The 20,807-nt window shown below is 43.0% G+C and overlaps 1 protein-coding gene across 1 annotated transcript; it reads left to right on the plus strand.

The window, feature by feature from the left end:
• Positions 1-269: 269 nt before the first annotated feature.
• Positions 270-17,997, plus strand: LOC115139565 (translocating chain-associated membrane protein 2-like). The gene is made up of 11 exons (XM_029677096.2): positions 270-480; positions 2,639-2,702; positions 2,978-3,087; positions 4,216-4,332; positions 4,421-4,479; positions 4,903-4,987; positions 12,535-12,605; positions 14,178-14,282; positions 16,382-16,525; positions 16,625-16,782; positions 16,967-17,997. The coding sequence occupies exons 1-11, from the start codon at positions 361-363 to the stop codon at positions 17,041-17,043; spliced, it is 1,110 nt and encodes a 369-aa protein (XP_029532956.1). The 5' UTR covers positions 270-360; the 3' UTR covers positions 17,044-17,997.
• The last annotated feature ends 2,810 nt before the right edge of the window (positions 17,998-20,807 follow it).

Genomic DNA, 20,807 nt, shown 5'->3' on the forward strand with positions numbered 1-20,807 from the left:
CAAATTAGTTATGGTATGAAATGCATAGGTAATATGGGGTAACTTTTGTGTCCTATGAAAAGAGGCGGGTGACTTAAACAAGCTCGATCATCGAACAATTTTTACATTCAAATCACTTCAGACATGTTGTTTTTGTTGTAAATAAGAAAATGCTTTGAATGTTCTGCAGCATTCTGTAATTCTGAAGTTGCTAGAAAGGAAGGAATTTCACTTAGCCTTACCTTTAATGAGGAATTCTCAAAACGTCCCCTTTTAGAGTTTGCACATGCGCAGAGCAAGGAGAAAGTTAACTCCTGAACTTCGCAGTCAGTTTTTTTTGTTGGATAAAGTAAAAAGTCGGGAAAAAGTCATTCTGCTGAAATGGCATTCCGGAGGAGAAACAAGAGTTATCCCTTCTTCAGCCAGGAATTCTTAATACAGAATCATGCTGATATCGTCTTTAGTTTGGTCATTTTCATTCTGATTGGATTGATGTTTGAGGTGAGATGAATTCTGATTCCAATTTTCCCTCGTCTACCTCAGCTGTTTTTTGTTGGAAGGTCCACTACAGATTCAACCACGAGATATTCCCATGGCATGTAGTTGAACGTCATGTAATATCTTTCATCTGTTTCATGTGAAAGCAGTTGCAACTAACTTTGACTGCCGCTGTTGGCTACACTGTTAATCATTGTGTTATGCCGATATGGCGGAGGTTGGTAGATACAATGTTGCAGTTTTTGTTAACACAATAGCGTTTGCTACCTAGGGTTGCAAAGTCACAATTGATCGTGGTTTGATCACGGTTTATGTGCAAGTTGACAGCGGTGAAGTGGAAGTGAAAGACGGGACATTTTTTACAGCATAACTTCCTATCATTTCCTTCATCTCGACATCGCTCTGTTTCTATGCTACAGTAGTTCATCTAAAGTAGCTCATTTTGTCAGCTGCAACGGAACTCGTTCAGTCTGAAATGTAGAAGTTTTTGCATAGCCTACGAGTAACCAATTTAAAGTGTGTTTGGTAAGAATTGAAAATGTAAGAGGGTGGCACTTTTTTCATTGACGTTAAACTTGAACAAACTAGTTCGGTGTATTTGAAATCAAGCAAGGCTCATTTTAAGGCACAGCTAATTGCCATAAACGAATAACGTTACATGTTCAGTGCCCCTTGGTTCCCGTTGACAAAGCTGTTCGACGAAGGAAACCCGTTGCACCAATTTGATCGCGTTAACTGCCACGTCTCAATGTTTGAGCGCTGCTGCAGCGGGTTGTGTTGCAGTGAAAGAGTGGACGTGTTTGTTTTTCCGTGTACTGACCGTGACACGAATTGCGTTCTACTTGCGCCCGACCTGTCATCTTAATTCAATGACAAATGTTAGATTAGCGTTGTACCCCTTCGATTTGGGTAGATAATTGAATGCCTCGACAAAAAAATGGTCGTCATAGGCCGGCTGATGAATTCGCACGTAAGGAAACCCTTGCTGTAGTCTAATCTGTCATAAACAACAGTCTACGGTTGGTTTGGCGAAGTCGTTTGCATTGCTGTGACTGTTTCAGGTATCAATCCGGTATTCTCAGTTCCTTCGCGCTGTTGGCCTTGGTGTGTAGGCTACATATAGACTATGGAGGGGGTTTCCTTGAGCTTTCACGTCTCGGAAAGTCACTGTGGTAACAGTTGACTCTGACCCATGCAAACTAGAACTCGGTGGAGTTTAGTTTTGACACCAGGTGCCCCTGGCGCGCGTGGAATGTTGGCAACCTGTTAGTGCGCTCGAGTTTACCGTAAAATAAACGGCGTATCCCTTCGTCCTGGCGAGACGACTCGTTTTTTATATATATATATACACACAGCACTGCCCCCCTCGGAATTCACTTTAGAAGAACATCGTGAAATTACCGCCCCAAACGTGTGAGGTGTTTGAGAGAGCTTTCCTTTCCCAAAGTATCTGTGGACTACAGTAACTACTCGCCCTCTGCCATTGAGGGTTATTGTAACAGTACCACGCCCATTAGCGTTAGATCTCTACGTGCCTTGCCCACGACGCTCTGCGTCACTACATGCACGCTAGCCAGCTAGGACATGCTAGGTAGCTAGTACACGCGAACTATACCGAACAAAAATATAACCGCAACGATTAACGATTTTACAGTACATTTACGGAAATCATTCAGTTGAAATGAATGAATTAGTCCTTAATCTATGGATTTCACATGAGGGGGAGGGCATTGGCCCACCCACTTGGGAGTTAGGCCCAGCCAATCAGATAGAGTTTTTCCCCACTGACAATGGTTACACGTGTAACAGTTGTGAGGCCGGTTGGACATACTGCCAAATTCTCTAAAGCAACATTGGAGGTGGCCTATGGTAGAGCAGTTAACAAAATCCTCATGCAACAGCTCTGGTGGACATTCCTGCAAGTCAGCATGCCAATTGTGTCAATCGACATGACGCTATATGGAAACAGTCTGTAAAAAGACAGCCATACGCACACAAATGTCCATTAACAGAAATGTATCCACTCCGTATTTGTCTGTCTACTTGCTTTCGTAAACAAGAAAGTCATTCATAGGCAAGTCGCTCGGCAGTTTCATAAAACATTAGATATTTAATCTCAGCATATATCTAACCTAAATGTGGTTATGCTTCTCTTTTCTAGGCAACAGCAAAAACTGCAATACTGTTCATTCAACCCCAGTACAACATCAGCACCCAGTCACCAGGTTTGTGCCACAACCCCCATTCAACACTACCACATCAGCTATGAGTCTATACCCTATATAGTACACTACTTTGATCAGGGCCCAATGGGCTCTGGTCAAAAGTAGTGCGCTATGTAGGGAATAGGTTGCCATTTGGGATACATCCATAGCCTGTTTAGGCTTATCTGCCATTTCTGTCATACCTGTCATCATCGGTGCATTCTTCGCTGTAGCCTGCTTTGTGTGTACTTTGTCACTCATTATGCCTACCTGCCCTCCACTGTCTGTCTGTCCAGAGGGAGATGTGACGTTGTACCAGTATGGCTGGCGGGACTGGGCCACCATCCTCTTCTATTTCTTCATCACCATCATCCTCCACGCTGTGGTGCAGGAGTACATCCTGGATGTGAGTAATACCAAGCCTCACTCCATTGTGGGTATTTGTGTTCTAAATGCAACATCCAGAAACTCTGGCATCTTAACTGTCTGTAATTTCAATCCAATAGATGCCAAAATCTTGTAGACTGGAGGCAATAGGGCTAGGTGGGGTGGCCCGCCTTGTCGATACAATGGTAGATAGGGGAACACCGATGGGTAAAATGGAGATTAAACCCTGGAACAATGGAGACTGATCTGAGTAGAAGTTGCCCTTGTATGCACAGAGCTAGGATCAGCCAAATGTAGCATGAACCATATAAATTGGAAATGCAAAACAGACCTTAGATCAAGGTTGTTGGGCCTACTGCACACATACTTATTATGAGGTCACAAGGTCAAATGGGGTTGTCTTTATGTCTCCTCTCCTACACAAAACCTCCAGAATACAGGGATGTAGCCTGGGGCCGTATTTACAAAGCATTTCCGAGTAGGAGTGCTTTGTGGTTAGGGGCCCTGGTGCTAGTTCTGTTTGTGCTGTCTTGCCAACTCTTATGGTCACTGCAATGCTAAACATAAGAGTTGGCAAGACTGTACAAAAAGATCTGGGACCCTGGCTAACAGGAAAAGGATTGTAATATTATTTCACACTCTATCATCAACTGTGTTCTACAATGGGTTAACACGGGTGTCAAACCTGTGGTTTAAGACATTTATTTTATGAATAAATCCAAATCGAAACTCTGAAAGAATGGACCTACATTCATACAGTTTCTTGACTATTCAGCTCGCTAACAATCACCGAAATGAAAGTAAGACAATCAGGGAGCATAACAAAATTCCCAAAATATGGCTAGAGGATGTTTTTTCCCCCAACTTTGACAGCGAGGAAATATAACACACTTTCAATGCGGCCCCCCGAAGCTCGTTGAAGACCGACTGTGTCCCCCTGACCCCTCTGGGGTAACACTTGTACGTCTCTGCTCAAAGTGCGTCAGAGTGGTTAAAGATGGCACTTTGCATCTTTTGTTTCTGTACACTTCCTTGTGTATCATTATGACAATGTTTCTATGGAACCAGGAAATGAGCCCCATTTTGACACAACCCCACGATATCTGGAACCTATTTGTAATCAAATGCTTTTTTGTTCTGTTTTCAGAAAGTGAATAGGCGTCTCCATCTCTCAAAAAGCAAGAACACCAAGTTTAATGAGTCAGGCCAGCTGTGTGTGTTTCATCTGGTGTCTAGCGTGTGGAGTTTCTACATACTCATAACAGTAAGACACACACACACACACACACACACCAAAGTGTCGTGTAAAGTCAAATCATCATGAAGACTTCCACTAAAGTCTCCCTTTTCAGGAAGGATACCTGTTTCACCCTAGCAGCCTTTGGGAGAACTACCCACATGTCCATCTCAGGTATGATGACTCGGCACTATTACAGGGGTATCTTGTTCCTGTCTGTGTCTCAAATGGCACCTTATTCCCTGTGTAGTGCACTACTCTTGACCAGGATCTGTAGGGCGCAGACACGAACAAGATGTCTTGTGATAACCATAACAATTAGTAAAATGCAATGTAACTTATAGTTTATCTTCCAGTACAGTAAACATTTAAGATTGTATTCTTCTCAGGTGTAACTATTAGTAGGCCTCTCATGATGGGTTAAACAACCCTTCTCTACGCTGAACCGGGTATGTTACTGCAGGGCTGGAACAAAAGCCCGCACACCCAATAGCTCTCCAGGACCAGAGTTGTCAGGAGAACCCTGCTCTGCATCATATCCTTAAACAACCCGTGTGTGTGTGTGTGTGTGTGTGTGTGTGTGTGTCCGCACTGCAGGTTTCAGGTGAAGTTCTTCTACCTCACTCAGCTGGCCTACTGGCTTCACGCCCTTCCTGAGCTCTACTTCCAGAAAGTACGCAAGGTCAGTGCTGAGGCTGTGAGAAACGGAGGAGTGAAAATGAATGAAATCTTCCTTTAGTCTGAATAAGGAATTCTGTCACATCATATTCCTCATAAAAAGCATTTTCCACCCAAATGTAAAGGCTTTTTCACCATTCTAAAGGCACCGGAGCTATCTTCTTTGCGGACCCAGCCTTGCCAGCTGAATTTAAGAATCCACCACTTATTGTTAATAGGAGAGGTTGCAATAATTGGTCCATGCCGACTGCCAGCCACAAAAGAAAATCAGCCAGGCTCTTTTATAGATGCAGAGGTTGCGCACAGTGTAATGATATGATGATGTGTGAATATTTCTGCCACCCACATACAGGAAAACGGTTCCAAATAAATGACATTATTATGTGCTCCACCACCCATGTTATCTACATTATTACATGTCCATGTGGGCTGTGCTATGTAGGTAAAACCTCAACTCCAACCCCATTCGATGTGTGGAATGGATGTGGGTGGGGCTAGGTCTACATAAGGGTGCAAAAAAAAAAAGAAAAGTTAACTCTCAAAAGCTCTGATGAAGGCCGTGGGGCCGATACGTAAGGTTTATTAAAGAGCAGTGTGCAGGTTTCTTTTTTTCTCAAGTGCTTTTTGACCGAAATCACATATTACTTCCTCACCTTGAAAGTTGCAATCCTTGTCCATAGACTGCTTTGCTTTTGAAGGTAAGGCAACAAATATGTGAATGTGTCATTTGAGCGAACTATCCTTTTAATACAACATTAGTTTGCACCCACACAACCTCATTCTGAGCATTAACATTCCCGTTGACAGAGAACGAGATGCAGACTCTCTTTATGAATTGAGAGTAGGATGATGTAACCAAGTTGCATTCCATAAGAACCAAACGGAAGCAAGCCGGCAGAAACGGGGAGGGACCTACCCGAACTTGTCCAATTAGAAACTCATGTTTTAGTTTTTCCATTGCAAAATGTTTTGCTACCGTGCACAAAGCAGTGGTTCCCCCTCAAAAAAAAAAGATTTGTTGGGGGAATAGATCAGCTGTTTTATGGTAGATTGTGGCTTCCATCAATGTAATTGTTTGCATCACCCAATCCCCCATAAAAAATAAAATATTTGATTTAACCTTTATTCAAATAGACAAGTCGATTAACAAATTCTTATTTACAATGATGGCCTACCCCGGCCAATCCCTAACCTGGACAACGCTGGGCCAAGGGGACTCCCAATCACGGACTGTTGTGATACAGCCTGGAATCGAACCAGGGTCTGTAGTGACACCTCTAGCACTGAGATGCAGTGCCTTAGACTGCTACGCCACTCGGGAGCCCTAAATATGTGTATTTAAAAAATATATTTTCCCATTACCCCACCACCTCTCCCGTAATTTGAGTAAACTAATGGACAACAACACTTAAGCGTCTACTTCCAGTTTATACATGCATACACACAATGGTTACATTTAGTTTATTTTTAGTCCCATCCTTCAGCTCCACTCAGCCCCTCCCATCTACAGTGCATTTGGAAGGTATTCAGACTAGAGGTCAACCGATTATGATGTTTCAACGCCGATACCGATTATTGGAGGACCAAAAAAGCCGAAGCCGATTTAAAAGAAGAAAACAAGAAAATAATATATATATATATATATAGTTTATATATATATATGTATTTGTAATAATGACAATTACAACAATACTGAATTAACACTTATTTTAACTTAATATAATACATCAAAATCAATTTAGCCTCAAGTAGATAATGAAACATGTTCAATTTGGTTCAAATAATGCAAAAACAAAGTGTTGGAGAAGAACTTAAAAGTGCAATATGTGCTATGTAAGAAAGCTATCGTTTCAGTTCCTTCCTCAGAACATGAGAACATATGAAAGCTGGTGGTTCCTTTTAACATGAGTCTTCAATATTCCCAGGTAAGAAGTTTTAGGCTGTAGTTATTAGAGGACTATTTCCCTCTATACCATTTGCATTTCATTAACCTTTGACTATTGGATGTTCTTATAGGCACTTTAGTATTGCCAGTGTAACGGTATAGCCTCCGTCCCTCTCCTCGCTCCTCCCTGGGCTCGAACCAGCAACACAACGACAACAGCCACCACATCGAAGCAGCGTTACCCATGCAGAGCAAGGGGAACAACCACTCCAAGGTTCAGAGCGAGTGAATTTTGAGACGCTATTAGTGCGCGCTAACTAGCCAGCCATTTCACTTCGGTCACACCAGCCTCATCTCCGGAGTTGATAGGTTTGAAGTCATAAACAGCACAATGCTTGACGCGCAACGAAGAGCTGCTGGCAAAACGCACGCAAGTGCTGTTTGAATGAATGTTTACACGCCTGCTTCTGCCTACCACCGCTCAGTCAGATACTTAGGTACTTGTATGCTTGCATGCTCAGTCAAATTATATGCAACACAGGACATGCTAGATAATATCTAGTAATATCATCAACCATGTGTAGTTAACTAGTGATTATGATTGATTGTTTTTTATAAGATAAGTTTAATGCTAGCTAGCAACATACCTTGGCTTACTGCATTCGCATAACAGGCAGTCTCCTTGTGGAGTGATACGAGAGAGAGGCAGGTCGTTATTGCGTTGGATTAGTTAACTGTAAGGTTGCAAGATTGAATCCCCCGAGCTGACAAGGTGAAAAGGTCTTTTTGCCCCTAACGAGGCAGTTAACCCACCGTTCCTAGGCCATCATTGTAAATAAGAATGTGTTCTTAACTGACTTGCCATAAATAAAGATTAAACAAAGGTGTAAAAATAAAAAATAAAAACGGCTCCCAAAAACTACCAATTTCCGATTGTTATGAAAACTTTGAAACGGCCCTAATTAATCGGCCATTCCGATTAATCGGTTGACCTCTAATTCAGACCCCTTTAGTTTTCCCACATTTTGTTACGTTACAGCCTTATTTAAAAATGGATTGTTATTTCCCTCATTAATCTACACAATACCCCATAATGATAAAGCAAAAACAGGTTTTTAGACAATTTTGTTTCTTAAAATATCACAATGACAAGTAATCAGATCCTTTACTCAGTATTTTGTTGAAGCACCTTTGGCAGTGATTACAGCCTTGAGTATTTTGGGGATGACGCTACAAGCTTGGCACATCTGTATTTGGGGAGTTTCTTCCATTCTTCTCTGCAGATCCACTCAAGCTTTGTTAGGTTGGACGGGGAGCGTCGCTGCACAGCTGTTTTCAGGTCTCCAGAGATGTTTCAAGTCCGGGCTCTGGCTGGGCCACTCAAGGACATTCAGAGACTTGTCCCAAAGGCTGTCCTGCGTTGTATTGGCTGTGTGGTTAGTCGTTGTCCTGTTGGAAGGTGAACCTTCGTCCCAGTCTGAGGTCCTGAGCGCTCTGAAGCAGGTTTTCATTAAGGATCTCTCTGTACTTTGCTCAGTTCTTCTTTCCCTCGATCCTGACTAGTCTCCCTGTCCCTGCCACTGAAAAATATCCCCACAGCGTGATGCTGCCACCCCCATGCTTCACTGTAGGGATGGTGCCAGGTTTCTTACAGATGTGACGCTTGGCATTCAGGCCAAAGAGTTCAATCTTGGTTGCATCAGATCACATAATCTTGTTTCTCATAGTGTGAGAGTCCTTTAGGTGGCGTTTGGCAAACTCCAAGCGGGCTGTCATGTGCCTTTTTAATTGAAGAGTGGCTTCCATCTGGCCACTCTACCAAAAAGGCCTGATTGGTGGAGTGTTGCAGAGATGGGAGAACCTTCCAGAAGGAAAACCATCTCCACAGAAGATCTCTGGTTCTCTGTCACTGACCATCAGGTTCTTTGTCACCTCCCTGACCAAGGCCCTTCTCCCCCGATTGCTTAGCTTGGCCGTGAGGCCAGCTCTAGGTGGTTCCAAACTTCTCCCATTTCAGAATGATGGAGGACACTGTTCTTGGGGACCGTCAATGCTGCATAAATGTTTTGGTACCCTTCCCCAGATCTGTTCCTCGACACAATCCTGTCTTGGAGCTCTATGGACAATTCCTTCAACATCATGGTTTGGTTTTTGCTCTGACATGCACTGTCAATTGTGGGACCTTATATAGACAGGTGTGTGCCTTTCCAAATCACGTCCAATCTTTTGAATTTACCACAGGTGGACTCCAATCAAGTTGTAGAAACATCTCAAGGATGATCAATGGAAACAGGATGCATCTGAGCTCAATTTTGAGTCTCATAGCAAAGGGTCCGAATACTTATCTCAGTTTTTTATTGGTAATACATTTGATAAAAAATAAAAACTGTTCACTTCGTCATTTATGGGTTATTGTGTGTAGATTGAGGACATTTTTGATTTAGTCCATTTTAGAATAAGGCTGTAACGTAACAAAATGTGGGAAAGGGGAAGAGGTCTGAATAATTTCCGAACCTTCCTATTCTCATAGTTTCTAAAGATTGTAAATTAAAGACACACATTTTTGCCAAGAGTATTATAGGATTGATTTAGATTTTATGAATTTTCAAGTCGCCCAGCAGTGCTGTTTAAAGAGTTAACTACAGGTAAATGTTGCAATTCTTCAACCATTCCTAACAAAACAAATTATCTAATGATTCTGTCTCTTTGCAGCAATTTCTGCAGAGCGGGGTTGGTTGTATCCCCTATATACAGCACCAGTAAAAAGTTTGTACACACCTACCAATTCAAGGGGTTTTCTTTATTTTACTATTTTCTAGTGAAGACATCAAAACTATGAAATAACACAAATGGAATCATGAAGTAACCAAAAAAGTGTTAAATAAATCAAAATATTGAAGAATCTCAAATACAAAAAGTAGCCACCCTTTACCTTGATGACAGTTTTTTCACTCTTGGCATTCTCTCAACCAGCTTCATTAGTCCATATTATGACAAGAACAGTCACAAAAACCATCAAACGTTATGATGAAACTGGCTCTTGTGAGGACCGCCACAGGAAAGGAAGACCCAGAGTTATCTCTGAGTTACCAGCCTCAGAAATTGCAGCCCAAATAAATGCTTCAGAGTTCAAGTAACAGACACATCTCAACATCAACTGTTCAGAGGAGACTGCGTGAATCAGGCCTTCATGGTTGAATTGCTGCAAAGGAACCACTACTAAAAGAAGAAACTTGCTTGGGCCAAGAAACATGAGCAATGGCCATTAGACCGGTGGAAATCTGTCCTTTTTGTCTGATGAGTCAAATTTGAAACTTTTGGTTCCAACCGCTGTGTCTTTGTGAGACGCAGAGTAGGTGAATGGATGATCTCTGCATGTGTGGTTCCCACCGTGAAGCATGGAGGAGGGGGTGTGATGGTGTTGCTGTGCTATGCTGGTGACACGGTCTGTGATTTATTTAGAATTCAAGGCACACTTAACCAGCATGTCTAACACAGCATTCTGCAGCGATATGCCATCCCATCTGGTTTATGAACCATAAACAATTAGTGAACATGCACCTGTGGAACGGTCGTTAAGACACTAACTTCTTACAGACGGTAGGCAATTAAGGTCACAGTTATGAAAACTTAGGACACTAAAGAGGCCTTTCTACTGACTCTGAAAAACACCAAAAGAATGATGCCCAGGTTCACTGCTCATCTGCGTGAACATGCCTTAGGCATGCTGCAAGGAGGCCTGAGGACTGCAGATGTGGCCAGGGCAATAAATTGCAATGTCCGTACTGTGAGACGCCTAAGACAGTGCTACAGGACGGACAGCTGATCGTCCTTGCAGTGGTAGACCATGTGTAACAACACCTGCTCAGGATCGGTCCATCCGAACATCACACCTGTGGGACAGGTACAGGATGGCAACAACAACTGCCCGAGTTACACCAGGAACACACAATCCCTCCATCAGTGCTCAGACTGTCCTCAATAGGCTGAGAGAGGCTGGACTGAGGGATTGTAGGCCTGTTCTAAGGCAGGTCCTCACCAGACATCACCGGCAACAACGTCGCCTATGGGCACAAACCCACCGTCGCTGGACCAGACAGGACTGGCAAAAAGTGCTCTTCACTGACGAGTCGAGGTATTGTCTCACCAGGGGTGATGGTCGGATTCCCGTTTGTCGTCGGAGGAATGAGCGTTACACCAAGGCCTATACTCTGGAGCGGGATCGATTTGGAGGTGGAGAGTCCGTCATGGTCTGGGGCGGTGTGTCACAGCATCATCGGACTGAACTTGTCATTGCAGGCAATCACAACGCTCTGAGTTACAGGGAAGATATCCTCCTCCCTCATGTGGTACCCTTCCTGCAGGCTCAACCTGACATGACCCACCAGCATGACAATGCCACCAGCCATACTGCTCGTTCTGTGCGTGATTTCCCGCAAAACAGAAATGTCAGTGTTCTGCCATGGCCAGCGAAGATCTCAAATCTCAATCCCATTGAGCATGCCTGGGACCTGTTGCATTGTTGGGCTAAGGCCATTTCCCCCCCCAGAAATGTCCACCAAGGCAGGTGCCTTGGTGGAAGAGTGGGGTAACATCTCACAGCAAGTACTGGCAAATCTGGTGCAGTCCATGAGGAGGAGATTCACTGCAGTACTTAGTTTCTGGTGTGGCCACCAGCTGCATTGACTTACTTTTGAACCCCCCCCCCCCCCTTTGTTCAGGGACACATTATTCCATTTCTGTTAGTCACATGTCCGTGGACCTTGTTCAGTTTGTCTCAGTCGTTGACACTTGTTATGTTCATACAAATATTTACACATGTTAAGTTTGCTGAAAATAAATGCAGTTGACAGTGAGAGGACATATCTTTTTTTGCTGAGTTTATTTATTTCCTTTATTACCCTACCACCCCTCCCTCCTATTGGAGCAAACTAGTGAACAACAACATTTAGGCCTGTATTTCCAGCTTGTACATGCTATATACATTTTATGGACAGTTTATTTTACAATAGTTTTATTTTGTTTTTAACTCGTCCTTCCTCAACCTCTCCCATATATTTATGATGCCCATCCAGTTTGATTTCTATTTTTCATATCTTTCAAACTGTAGTCTTTCAAAAAAGTTCCTAACCTATATATGTTTTACGGGCATAGTATGTTTTACATTAGTTGTTATTTGTCCCAACCTTCAGCTCCATTCAACCCCTCCCATCTATCTCTTTATACCATTCTATTTGCCATATCTTTTTCAACTGTGCTGTGATGTTTCACAAAAGCTCTGAACCTTTCCATTCTCATTGTTTCTATAGATTGTAAATTGAAAATAAATATTTTTTACTGAAGTATTATTATATTATTGATCGATTGACTGACTTTTCAGATCATCTGCACTTTATTGCCGGAAAGTAAAATAACGTTATTAACTGATTTCCCCTGTTTTTAAAGTAACGGTTCTGTTCTGGAACTGTATAGATCAATCTCCTTCACGGTTCTGAATCTCTTTCATGACATTTTTGTTATATTCTGGTGTTCTGTTCCCTGAACCGGTTCCAACCCCTGGCCATTACCACTAAATACAGAATTTTAAATCCCATCAAATTGTGCCATGGTTCCAAAAAGGTTGGGAACCCACTCCTGATGTGACTGCTCTGTGTTGTTGTCCTCAGGAAGAGATCCCTCGCCAGCTGCAGTACATCTGTCTCTACCTACTGCACGTCTCTGCAGCATACCTGCTCAAGTAAGCACATGTACAAGCTACAGTTGGGATGTGACAAATGTTCTTAATGTTTAAAACTGCCACTTTTTAATTTTATTTTTATTTTTTATTGTTCCTGCATGGCATCTTGTAGTCTGGTTCTAGACATGCCGTTGACAATGGTTGCATATCAACCGCAATCCTTTCTGTAATCAGTGCGGTGTGATTTCTCATTCCATCCCTTATCGCACTGCTGCCAGCAACCAGGGTCTCGCGGTGCCTCCCTTTCAGCACCTGTACTGCCACTGTAGCTCAATTCCACCTCACTAAGTTTGCATTTCACAACCTTCTTATCCAACTTCTCAAAGTATCGCCATTACAGGACTTCGCTGCAGTCACTTCCTTGTCTCACGCTGCAATTATTTTCAATTGTTAACGAGGATAACTTGAAAGATGAATATCTCCGTTTCTTTTAAAACCTTAACAATTTAATTTAAACGTGACATCCCTAATAGAAGCACGTGCACATAAGCTCCTAATATTCGCACAAATGCATATAAAATCGCATGAGCACCCAAAACAAAGAAGCATAGATAAGCACATACAGTGCCTTCTGAATTGATTCACTTCCCTTAATTTTTTTCACATTTTGTTGTTCGAGCCTGAATTTAAAGTGGATTGCATTGTTTTGTGTCACTGGTATACATACAATACCCCATAATGTCAAAGTGTTATGTTCTGTTTTTCACAACTTCTACAAATCCATTTAATAATGAAAAGCTGAAGTGTCTTGAGTCAATAAGTATTCAACTCCTTTGTTATGACAAGCCTAAATAAGTTCAGGAGTAAAAATGTGCTTAACAAGTCACACGTTGCATGGACTCACTCTGTGTGCAACATGTGTTTTTACATTCATTTTGAATGACTGCCTCATCTCTGTACCCCACACATACAATCAGTAAGTTCCCTCAGTCGAGCAGTGAATTTCAAACACCGATTCAACCACAAAGACCAGGGAGGTTTTCAATGCCTCGCAAAGAAGGGCACCTATTGGTAGATGGGTCAACAGACATTGTAATATTGTAATATCCCTTTTGAGCCTGGTGAAGTTATTAATTACACTTTGGATGGTGTATCAATATATCCAGTAACTACAAAGATACAGGGATTTCACTGAGGCCAATGGTGACTTTAAAACAGTTACACAGTTCTCTCCTATCACATCCATTACACTGAGGATGGCTCAACAACATTGTAGTTACTCCACAATACTAACAATGGAGTTGTACTTGCTTAAGGACTAAGTAACACATGCATAACCTATACATGGTGTTGCTTACCAAGATGACATTGAATGTCCCTGAGTGGTCTAGTTAGTTTTGACTTAAATCAGCTAGAAAATCTTTGTCAAGACAACAAAATGTAGAATAAGTCAAGGGGTATGAACTTTCTGACGGCACTTTACATTAGCATATATAAACACCTATACCTTAATTAAGAGCACCTGAGTTGCCATATTCATATTTACTCCAAATGTGTACTTGCATAAGGACTTCATAACACATGCATAACCATGTCCTTCTCCCTCACCGCCCCCTCTCTCCCCTCCCTCAGTTTGAGTCGTGTGGGCCTGGTGCTCCTCTGCCTCCAGTACCTGTCTGAGATGGGCTTCCACATCGCAAGGATGTTCTACTTCACTGATGAGAGCCACCAAAAAATGTGAGTTCATACTTCCAACTCAGTGTCCTTGTGCTTAGTGTCCGTCCTGAGGTTGGGGGGTTTGATCCCTGGTTGAGTCATACCAAAGACTGTAAAAATGTTGCCCGATGCCTCTCTACTTGGCACTCAGATGTATTTGTGCTAATGGCCTGTGATTGACTATCGTCCTGTCCATTATGCTGCTTCACGTTACAGAATAAGAGCGCGCAGGAGCCTATGGCTACTTACTTTTACTTCCAACTCCAAAACAACATGATGCGGGGTCTACCTGTTAATGAAGTGCTATTCATATTTGAATGTGATATACTGTTGAAGTCGGAAGTTGACATACACATGAATCAAATAAATTTAAACTCAGTTTTTCACCATTTCTGACATTTAATCCTAGTACAAATTCCCTGTTTTAGGTCAGTTAGGATCACCACTTTATTTTAAGAATGTGAAATGGCAGAATAATAGTAGAGAGAATGATTTATTTCAGCTTTTATTTTGTTCATCACATTTCCAGTGGGTCAGAACTTTACATACACTCAATTAGTATTTTGTAGCATTGCCTTTTAAAATGTTTAACTTGGGTCAAAAGTTTTGGGTAGCCTTGCACAAGCTTCCCACAATAAGTTGGGTAAATTTTGTAGGCCTCCTTGCTCTCACACACTTCTCCAGTTCTGCCCACAAATTGTCTATGGGATTTAGGTCAGGGCTTTGTGATGGTCACTCCAATACCTTGACTTTGTTGTCCTTAAGCCGTTTTGCCACAACTTTGGAAGTATGCTTGGGGTCATTGTCCATTTGGAAGACCCATTTGCGACCAAGCTTTAACTTCCTGACTGATGTCTTGAGATGTTGCTTCAATATATCCACATCATTTTCTTTCCTCATGATGCCATCTATTTTGTGAAGTGCACCAGTCCCTCCTGCAGCAAAGCACCCCCACAACATGATGCTGCCACCCCCGTGCTTCACGGTTGGGATGATTTTCTTTGGCTTGCAAGCCTCCCCCTTTTCCCTCCAAACATAACGATGGTCATTATGGCCAAACAGTTATATTTTTGTTTCATCAGACCAGAGGACATTTCTCCAAAAAGTACGATCTTTGTCCCCATGTGCAGTTGCAAACCGTAGTCAGTGGCTTCTTCCTTGCTGAGCTCCCTTTCAGGTTATGTCGATATAGAACTTGTTTTTCTGTGGATACAGATACTTTTGTACCTGTTTCCTCCAGCATCTTCACAGGGTCCTTTGCTGTTGTTCTGGGAATAATTTGCACTTTTCGCACCAAAGTACGTTCATCTCTAGGAGACAGAATGCGTCTCCTTCCTGAGCGGTATGACGGCTGCATGGTCCCATGGTGTTTATACTTGCATACTATTGTTTGTACAGATGAACGTGGTACCTTCATGCATTTGGAAATTGCTCCCAAGTATTAACCAGACTTGTGGAGGTCTACAATTTATTTTCCGAGGTTTTGGCTTATTTTAGATTTTCCCATGATGTCAAAGCATAGGTACACCTCCAATTGACACAAATTATGTCAATTAGCCTATCGGAAGCTTCTAAAGCCATGTCATCATTTTCTGGAATTTTCCAAACTGTTTAAAGGCACAGTCATCTTACTGTATGTACACTTCTGACCCACTGGAATTGTGATTAAGTGAAATAATCTGTCTGTAAACAATTGTTGGAAAAATGACTTGTGTCATGCACGAAGTAGATGTCCTAACCGAATTGCCAAAACTACAGTTTGTTAACAAGACATTTGTGGAGTGGTTGAAAAACTAGTTTTAATGACTCCAACCTTAGTGTATGTCCACCTCCGACTTCATCTGTATAAACAGCACTTCATTAAAGCTAAACTATGCAATGTGACATCACCAGACACAGTGGGGTGACTTCCTGAAATACTACCTGCCAAGACTCTCACTATTGGTTCTTCCCAATATATCTACATTCTTGGCAAATCTCAATTTTGTTGTTTTCTAAAAATGCTGTGAATCTCCCTGATGTGTATAATGACATCTTATTGCTGACTCTACCTTTTAATGCAATCAATCCTAGCATAATCACAATCCACTTATGTCATGTACTGGTGTGTCTGTGTCCAGGTTTGACGTGTGGGCGGTGTGCTTTGTGTTCACGCGGATGGTGACCCTTACCCTTATGTTCCTGGCTGTGGGCTTTGGGTTGGCCCGCGCTGAAAACCAGGGACTGGACTGGGACTTGGGCAACTTTAACACTGTGCTGATACGGTAAGAGATTTTTGATGGCTTGAACAGCGTACTTATGTCTAATGTACACACACACCCACACACACACCCTAACCCTCTCTCTATCATCCCTCTGTATAGGATGACTGTGCTGTTGCTGGTGTGTCTGACCCAGTCCTGGCTCCTGTGGAAGTTTATCCGTTTCCAGCTGAGGCGGTGGCGAGAGTTCAGACACGAACAAGCCTCTAGGAAGAGGGCCGTTGCCAAGCAAACTCCCCGACCTCTTAAGAGAGACTCCCGTGAGTGTACACACACTTTAGAATGAGTTTATAGCACCTCTTACGCCATTGTTCAAGATCAGTAGGGGATTTATAACAGTTTTCAAGTTAGAAGATGGTCAATGGTAAGAGTTGAAGCCATTCAATTGCAGCAACAATAACATGTTAATGTGTGTATGCCCTCCTCCCTCCCTCCCTCTTACAGTTGGCCACCATGAAAATGGCGTGATCAAAGCCGAGAATGGAGCCTCTCCTCGGCCCAAGAAGATCAAGGCCCCCTAATGGCTCTACCCGGAATGGCTGCCCTAACAGTGGCCCTGATTTATATGGCTTATCAATCAGAGGAACAGGAAACTGGTCCCACACGGTTCATCCTCTTCCTGTTTTGCGTGTTCCAAAGGTGATGCGGGGCCTGGGTCTGTCGCTATGGACACAACACGGCTTTAAAAATGCTGGATGAAAATCCAAAACCAAACCCCCCCATGAGCCCTGAACAGACATTTACTCTCTCTCTACTCTAATATCAGTATTTTTTTTATACACCCACACCGCCTGCTATGGCCACTCTGTTTTTGGAGCTCCCTTTGTATACAGAACGATGAATATGTTGTTTGTTTGGCACACTGTATGTGTCATATTGAATGTGATGCCTCATGCGTTAAGTACTATACTGGTGTGGTGTTTGTCGAAATGTCACCGCAGCTGATTTTGAGCTCTGTTGTCGCCGTTGAATGAGCAGGCTTCGCTTTTTGTTTTTAACATTGGTCATATTCATTAGGCACCAAATGGAATGAAACATTGAGGCACTATCTGGACTTGTCCAATAAGAAACGCACATTTTCGGTTTCCGTTGATAAATGTTTTAATGTTTCGGGCCCTAATAAATACGACCCTGGTAATGTGGCGCAGGAAGGATGTTGCTGATACTACGATGGCCCTAGAGGGACATCCAAATGTGCTGGCTTTGATGCTACCCAGTCAGTGATGGGTAGTGTGTAGAATGGGCGGGACAAGGTTGATATTGGACCAATCATGGGGCTCTGGTTACTCCTTTGCCCTTTCTTCTTGGTCATGGTCGGTGTTACTCGGACCGCGTTGTGCTCATGCTGTGGTCACTTGACACAAACCATGCCCATCCTGATGACCATGTATGTTGGATAATACCGCATGCCATTCCCATTGTTTTTGTTAAAGAGGTATCTATTATTACTTAATTAAATAATGCATTTTTCTCAATTGTGATGGTCTGGACTGTTATTTTGTTTTTTACATTAATTGAATCTTTCAACCATAAAACTGATGTGTGGTACACTACACACTAAAATATTAAAATAACTGATAATTTGCAATTGCCATGATGCAAATCTGTTTTGTGTGGCTGTCAAATCCTTGCAACCTCCTTCCTTGCTTCCTCAATTTGTCTGATAGCTCATTGGAGGAGGAGGTCTGATGGGGGAGCTGGACAGGTGAGGGACAGTTCATATATTTTTTTACCTTAATTTATTTCATGTGGTTAGTGATTCATTATCTTCAGAAATGACTTTGTCAAAGCAACAAGGGTCTACTTACCTTGGTTCATAGTCTGAGGGAAGGTAGTAAGGATGTTCTGTTATGGAGAAAATGTGTAGGGGAGTAATATGTTTTATGACATCAAGAAGAGGGTTCCACTCTGATGTCATCTGAAGAAAGAAGGGAGAGGAATGAGTATACTGTTGGAGGAGTCTGCTTTATATGCATGCACCCACACACACTCATCTGACAAAATAATCCCAAATCAAGTAATCCAGGTTAATGTGTCACTCTGGCAACAGCTGTTGAAATGTAGGCCCTTACCTGACTGAGGGAGGGCCAGCGTGGCTCCCTGCTCGCTGGTCAGCCATCCATAGGCCGAGCCTCTGCCTCAGGGAGGTCATGGTGTGAGAGGGGATCTGGTCTGAGATGGATTCCAGGTACTTTAGCATGTAGTGGTCAGCACAAAGCGGTATCTGAAAACTGAGGAAGAGAGACGAAGACAAGGGGTCATAAGAGTTGGCTACCAATGTGGGTGGTTGTACTATGGGTAAAAATCTTAGATGAGACACTTGTGAACTGAGGCAACAGGGTTTATGGAAGAATATCACTGTTCTCTGTTTCACTCAATCTGAGAAATACATCTGTTAATGGTTGGAAGAAGGTTCTGTTCCAAATGGGCTGAAATGTCAATGAGACAAGAATTAGACCTGGTCCCAGATCTGCCACGTCAATGGCCATAGGAGTTGGCAAGACAAACAGATCTGGGACTAGGCTAACATGCTGACCACACTGGTCACGTCGCGTGCACGAGCGTTGCAAAATAAATGTACAATCATTGCACCCACACTTCTTGCGCGTGCCAACGAGCATCTGCGTTGCTAGGCGCTAAAATAGAAGTTAATTATATTTGTAACACCGAACACACTGCAAGTCCTGCCTCTCCCATCAACTCATTGGTTTTTAGAAGCATATACCCACATGCCATATTCTCATTGGTTTTTAGGAAGATATACCCACGTGGGTGATTGAAAGATGAACTGGCAGACATATCAGTGTGGATGACGGATCACCACCTCAAGCTGAACCTCGGCAAGACGGAGCTGCTCTTCCTCCCGGGGAAGGACTGCCCGTTCCATGATCTCGCCATCACGGTTGACAACTCCATCGTGTCCTCCTCCCAGAGCGCTAAGAACCTTGGCGTGATCCTGGACAACACCCTGTCGTTCTCAACTAACATCAAGGCGGTGGCCCGTTCCTGTAGGTTCATGCTCTACAACATCCGCAGAGTACGACCCTGCCTCACACAGGAAGCGGCGCAGGTCCTAATCCAGGCACTTGTCATCTCCCGTCTGGATTACTGCAACTCGCTGTTGGCTGGGCTCCCTGCCTGTGCCATTAAACCCCTACAACTCATCCAGAACGCCGCAGCCCGTCTGGTGTTCAACCTTCCCAAGTTCTCTCACGTCACCCCGCTCCTCCGCTCTCTCCACTGGCTTCCAGTTGAAGCTCGCATCCGCTACAAGACCATGGTGCTTGCCTACGGAGCTGTGAGGGGAACGGCACCTCAGTACCTCCAGGCTCTGATCAGGCCCTACACCCAAACAAGGGCACTGCGTTCATCCACCTCTGGCCTGCTCGCCTCCCTACCACTGAGGAAGTACAGTTCCCGCTCAGCCCAGTCAAAACTGTTCGCTGCTCTGGCCCCCCAATGGTGGAACAAACTCCCTCACGACGCCAGGACAGCGGAGTCAATCACCACCTTCCGGAGACACCTGAAACCCCACCTCTTTAAGGAATACCTAGGATAGGATAAAGTAATCCTTCTCACCCCCCTTAAAATATTTAGATGCACTATTGTAAAGTGGCTGTTCCACTGGATGTCATAAGGTGAAAGCACCAATTTGTAAGTCGCTCTGGATAAGAGCGTCTGCTAAATGACTTAAATGTAAATGTAAACTGAGGTTGGTTGTGGTAATGCACCTTTATTGCCAATCGCCATATCAAGAAAAAGAAGCCTGGAAGGAGGAGAGATGACTAGAAATGATTCGTTTGACCATTTTATGTGTGGAGTATGTCTGACTAGAGGACCTCGTGCATTTCAGGTAAAATAACAACTCAATGTTTATATCCCAGGACAAATTAGCTAGCAACAGCAAGCTAGCTAGCTAAATAGGACAAATTAGCCAGCAACTGCAAGCTAGCTAGATAAATTGCCATAAATGTTTAATGCTTTTCGACCTGTCCCCAAATTAATATAAAGTTGAAGTCGGAAGTTTACATACATCTTTGCCAAATGCATTTAAACTCAGATTTTCACATTTCCTGACATTTAATCCTTGTAAAGATTCCCTGTCCCTGTGAAATGTCAGAACAATAGTAGAGGGAATTATTTATTTCAGCTTTTATTTTGTTCATCACATTCCCAGTGGGTCAGAAGTTTACATGCACTCAATTAGTATTTGGTAGCATTGCCTTTACATTGTTTAACTTGGGTCAAATGTTTTGGGTAGCCTTCCACAAGCTTCCCACAATAA

The sequence above is a fragment of the Oncorhynchus nerka genome, linkage group LG13, assembly GCF_034236695.1.
Source record: "Oncorhynchus nerka isolate Pitt River linkage group LG13, Oner_Uvic_2.0, whole genome shotgun sequence".
Lineage (NCBI taxonomy): Eukaryota > Metazoa > Chordata > Actinopteri > Salmoniformes > Salmonidae > Oncorhynchus > Oncorhynchus nerka.

Bases quoted from the DNA above. Each gene is read 5' to 3' on its own strand.
- LOC115139565 (XM_029677096.2), top strand. From the start codon at position 361: ATGGCATTCCGGAGGAGAAACAAGAGTTATCCCTTCTTCAGCCAGGAA. The intron at 3,088-4,215 runs GTGAGTAATACC...TTCTGTTTTCAG, and splicing joins TGCAGGAGTACATCCTGGAT to AAAGTGAATAGGCGTCTCCA. The intron at 16,783-16,966 runs GTGAGTGTACAC...TCCCTCTTACAG, and splicing joins ACCTCTTAAGAGAGACTCCC to TTGGCCACCATGAAAATGGC.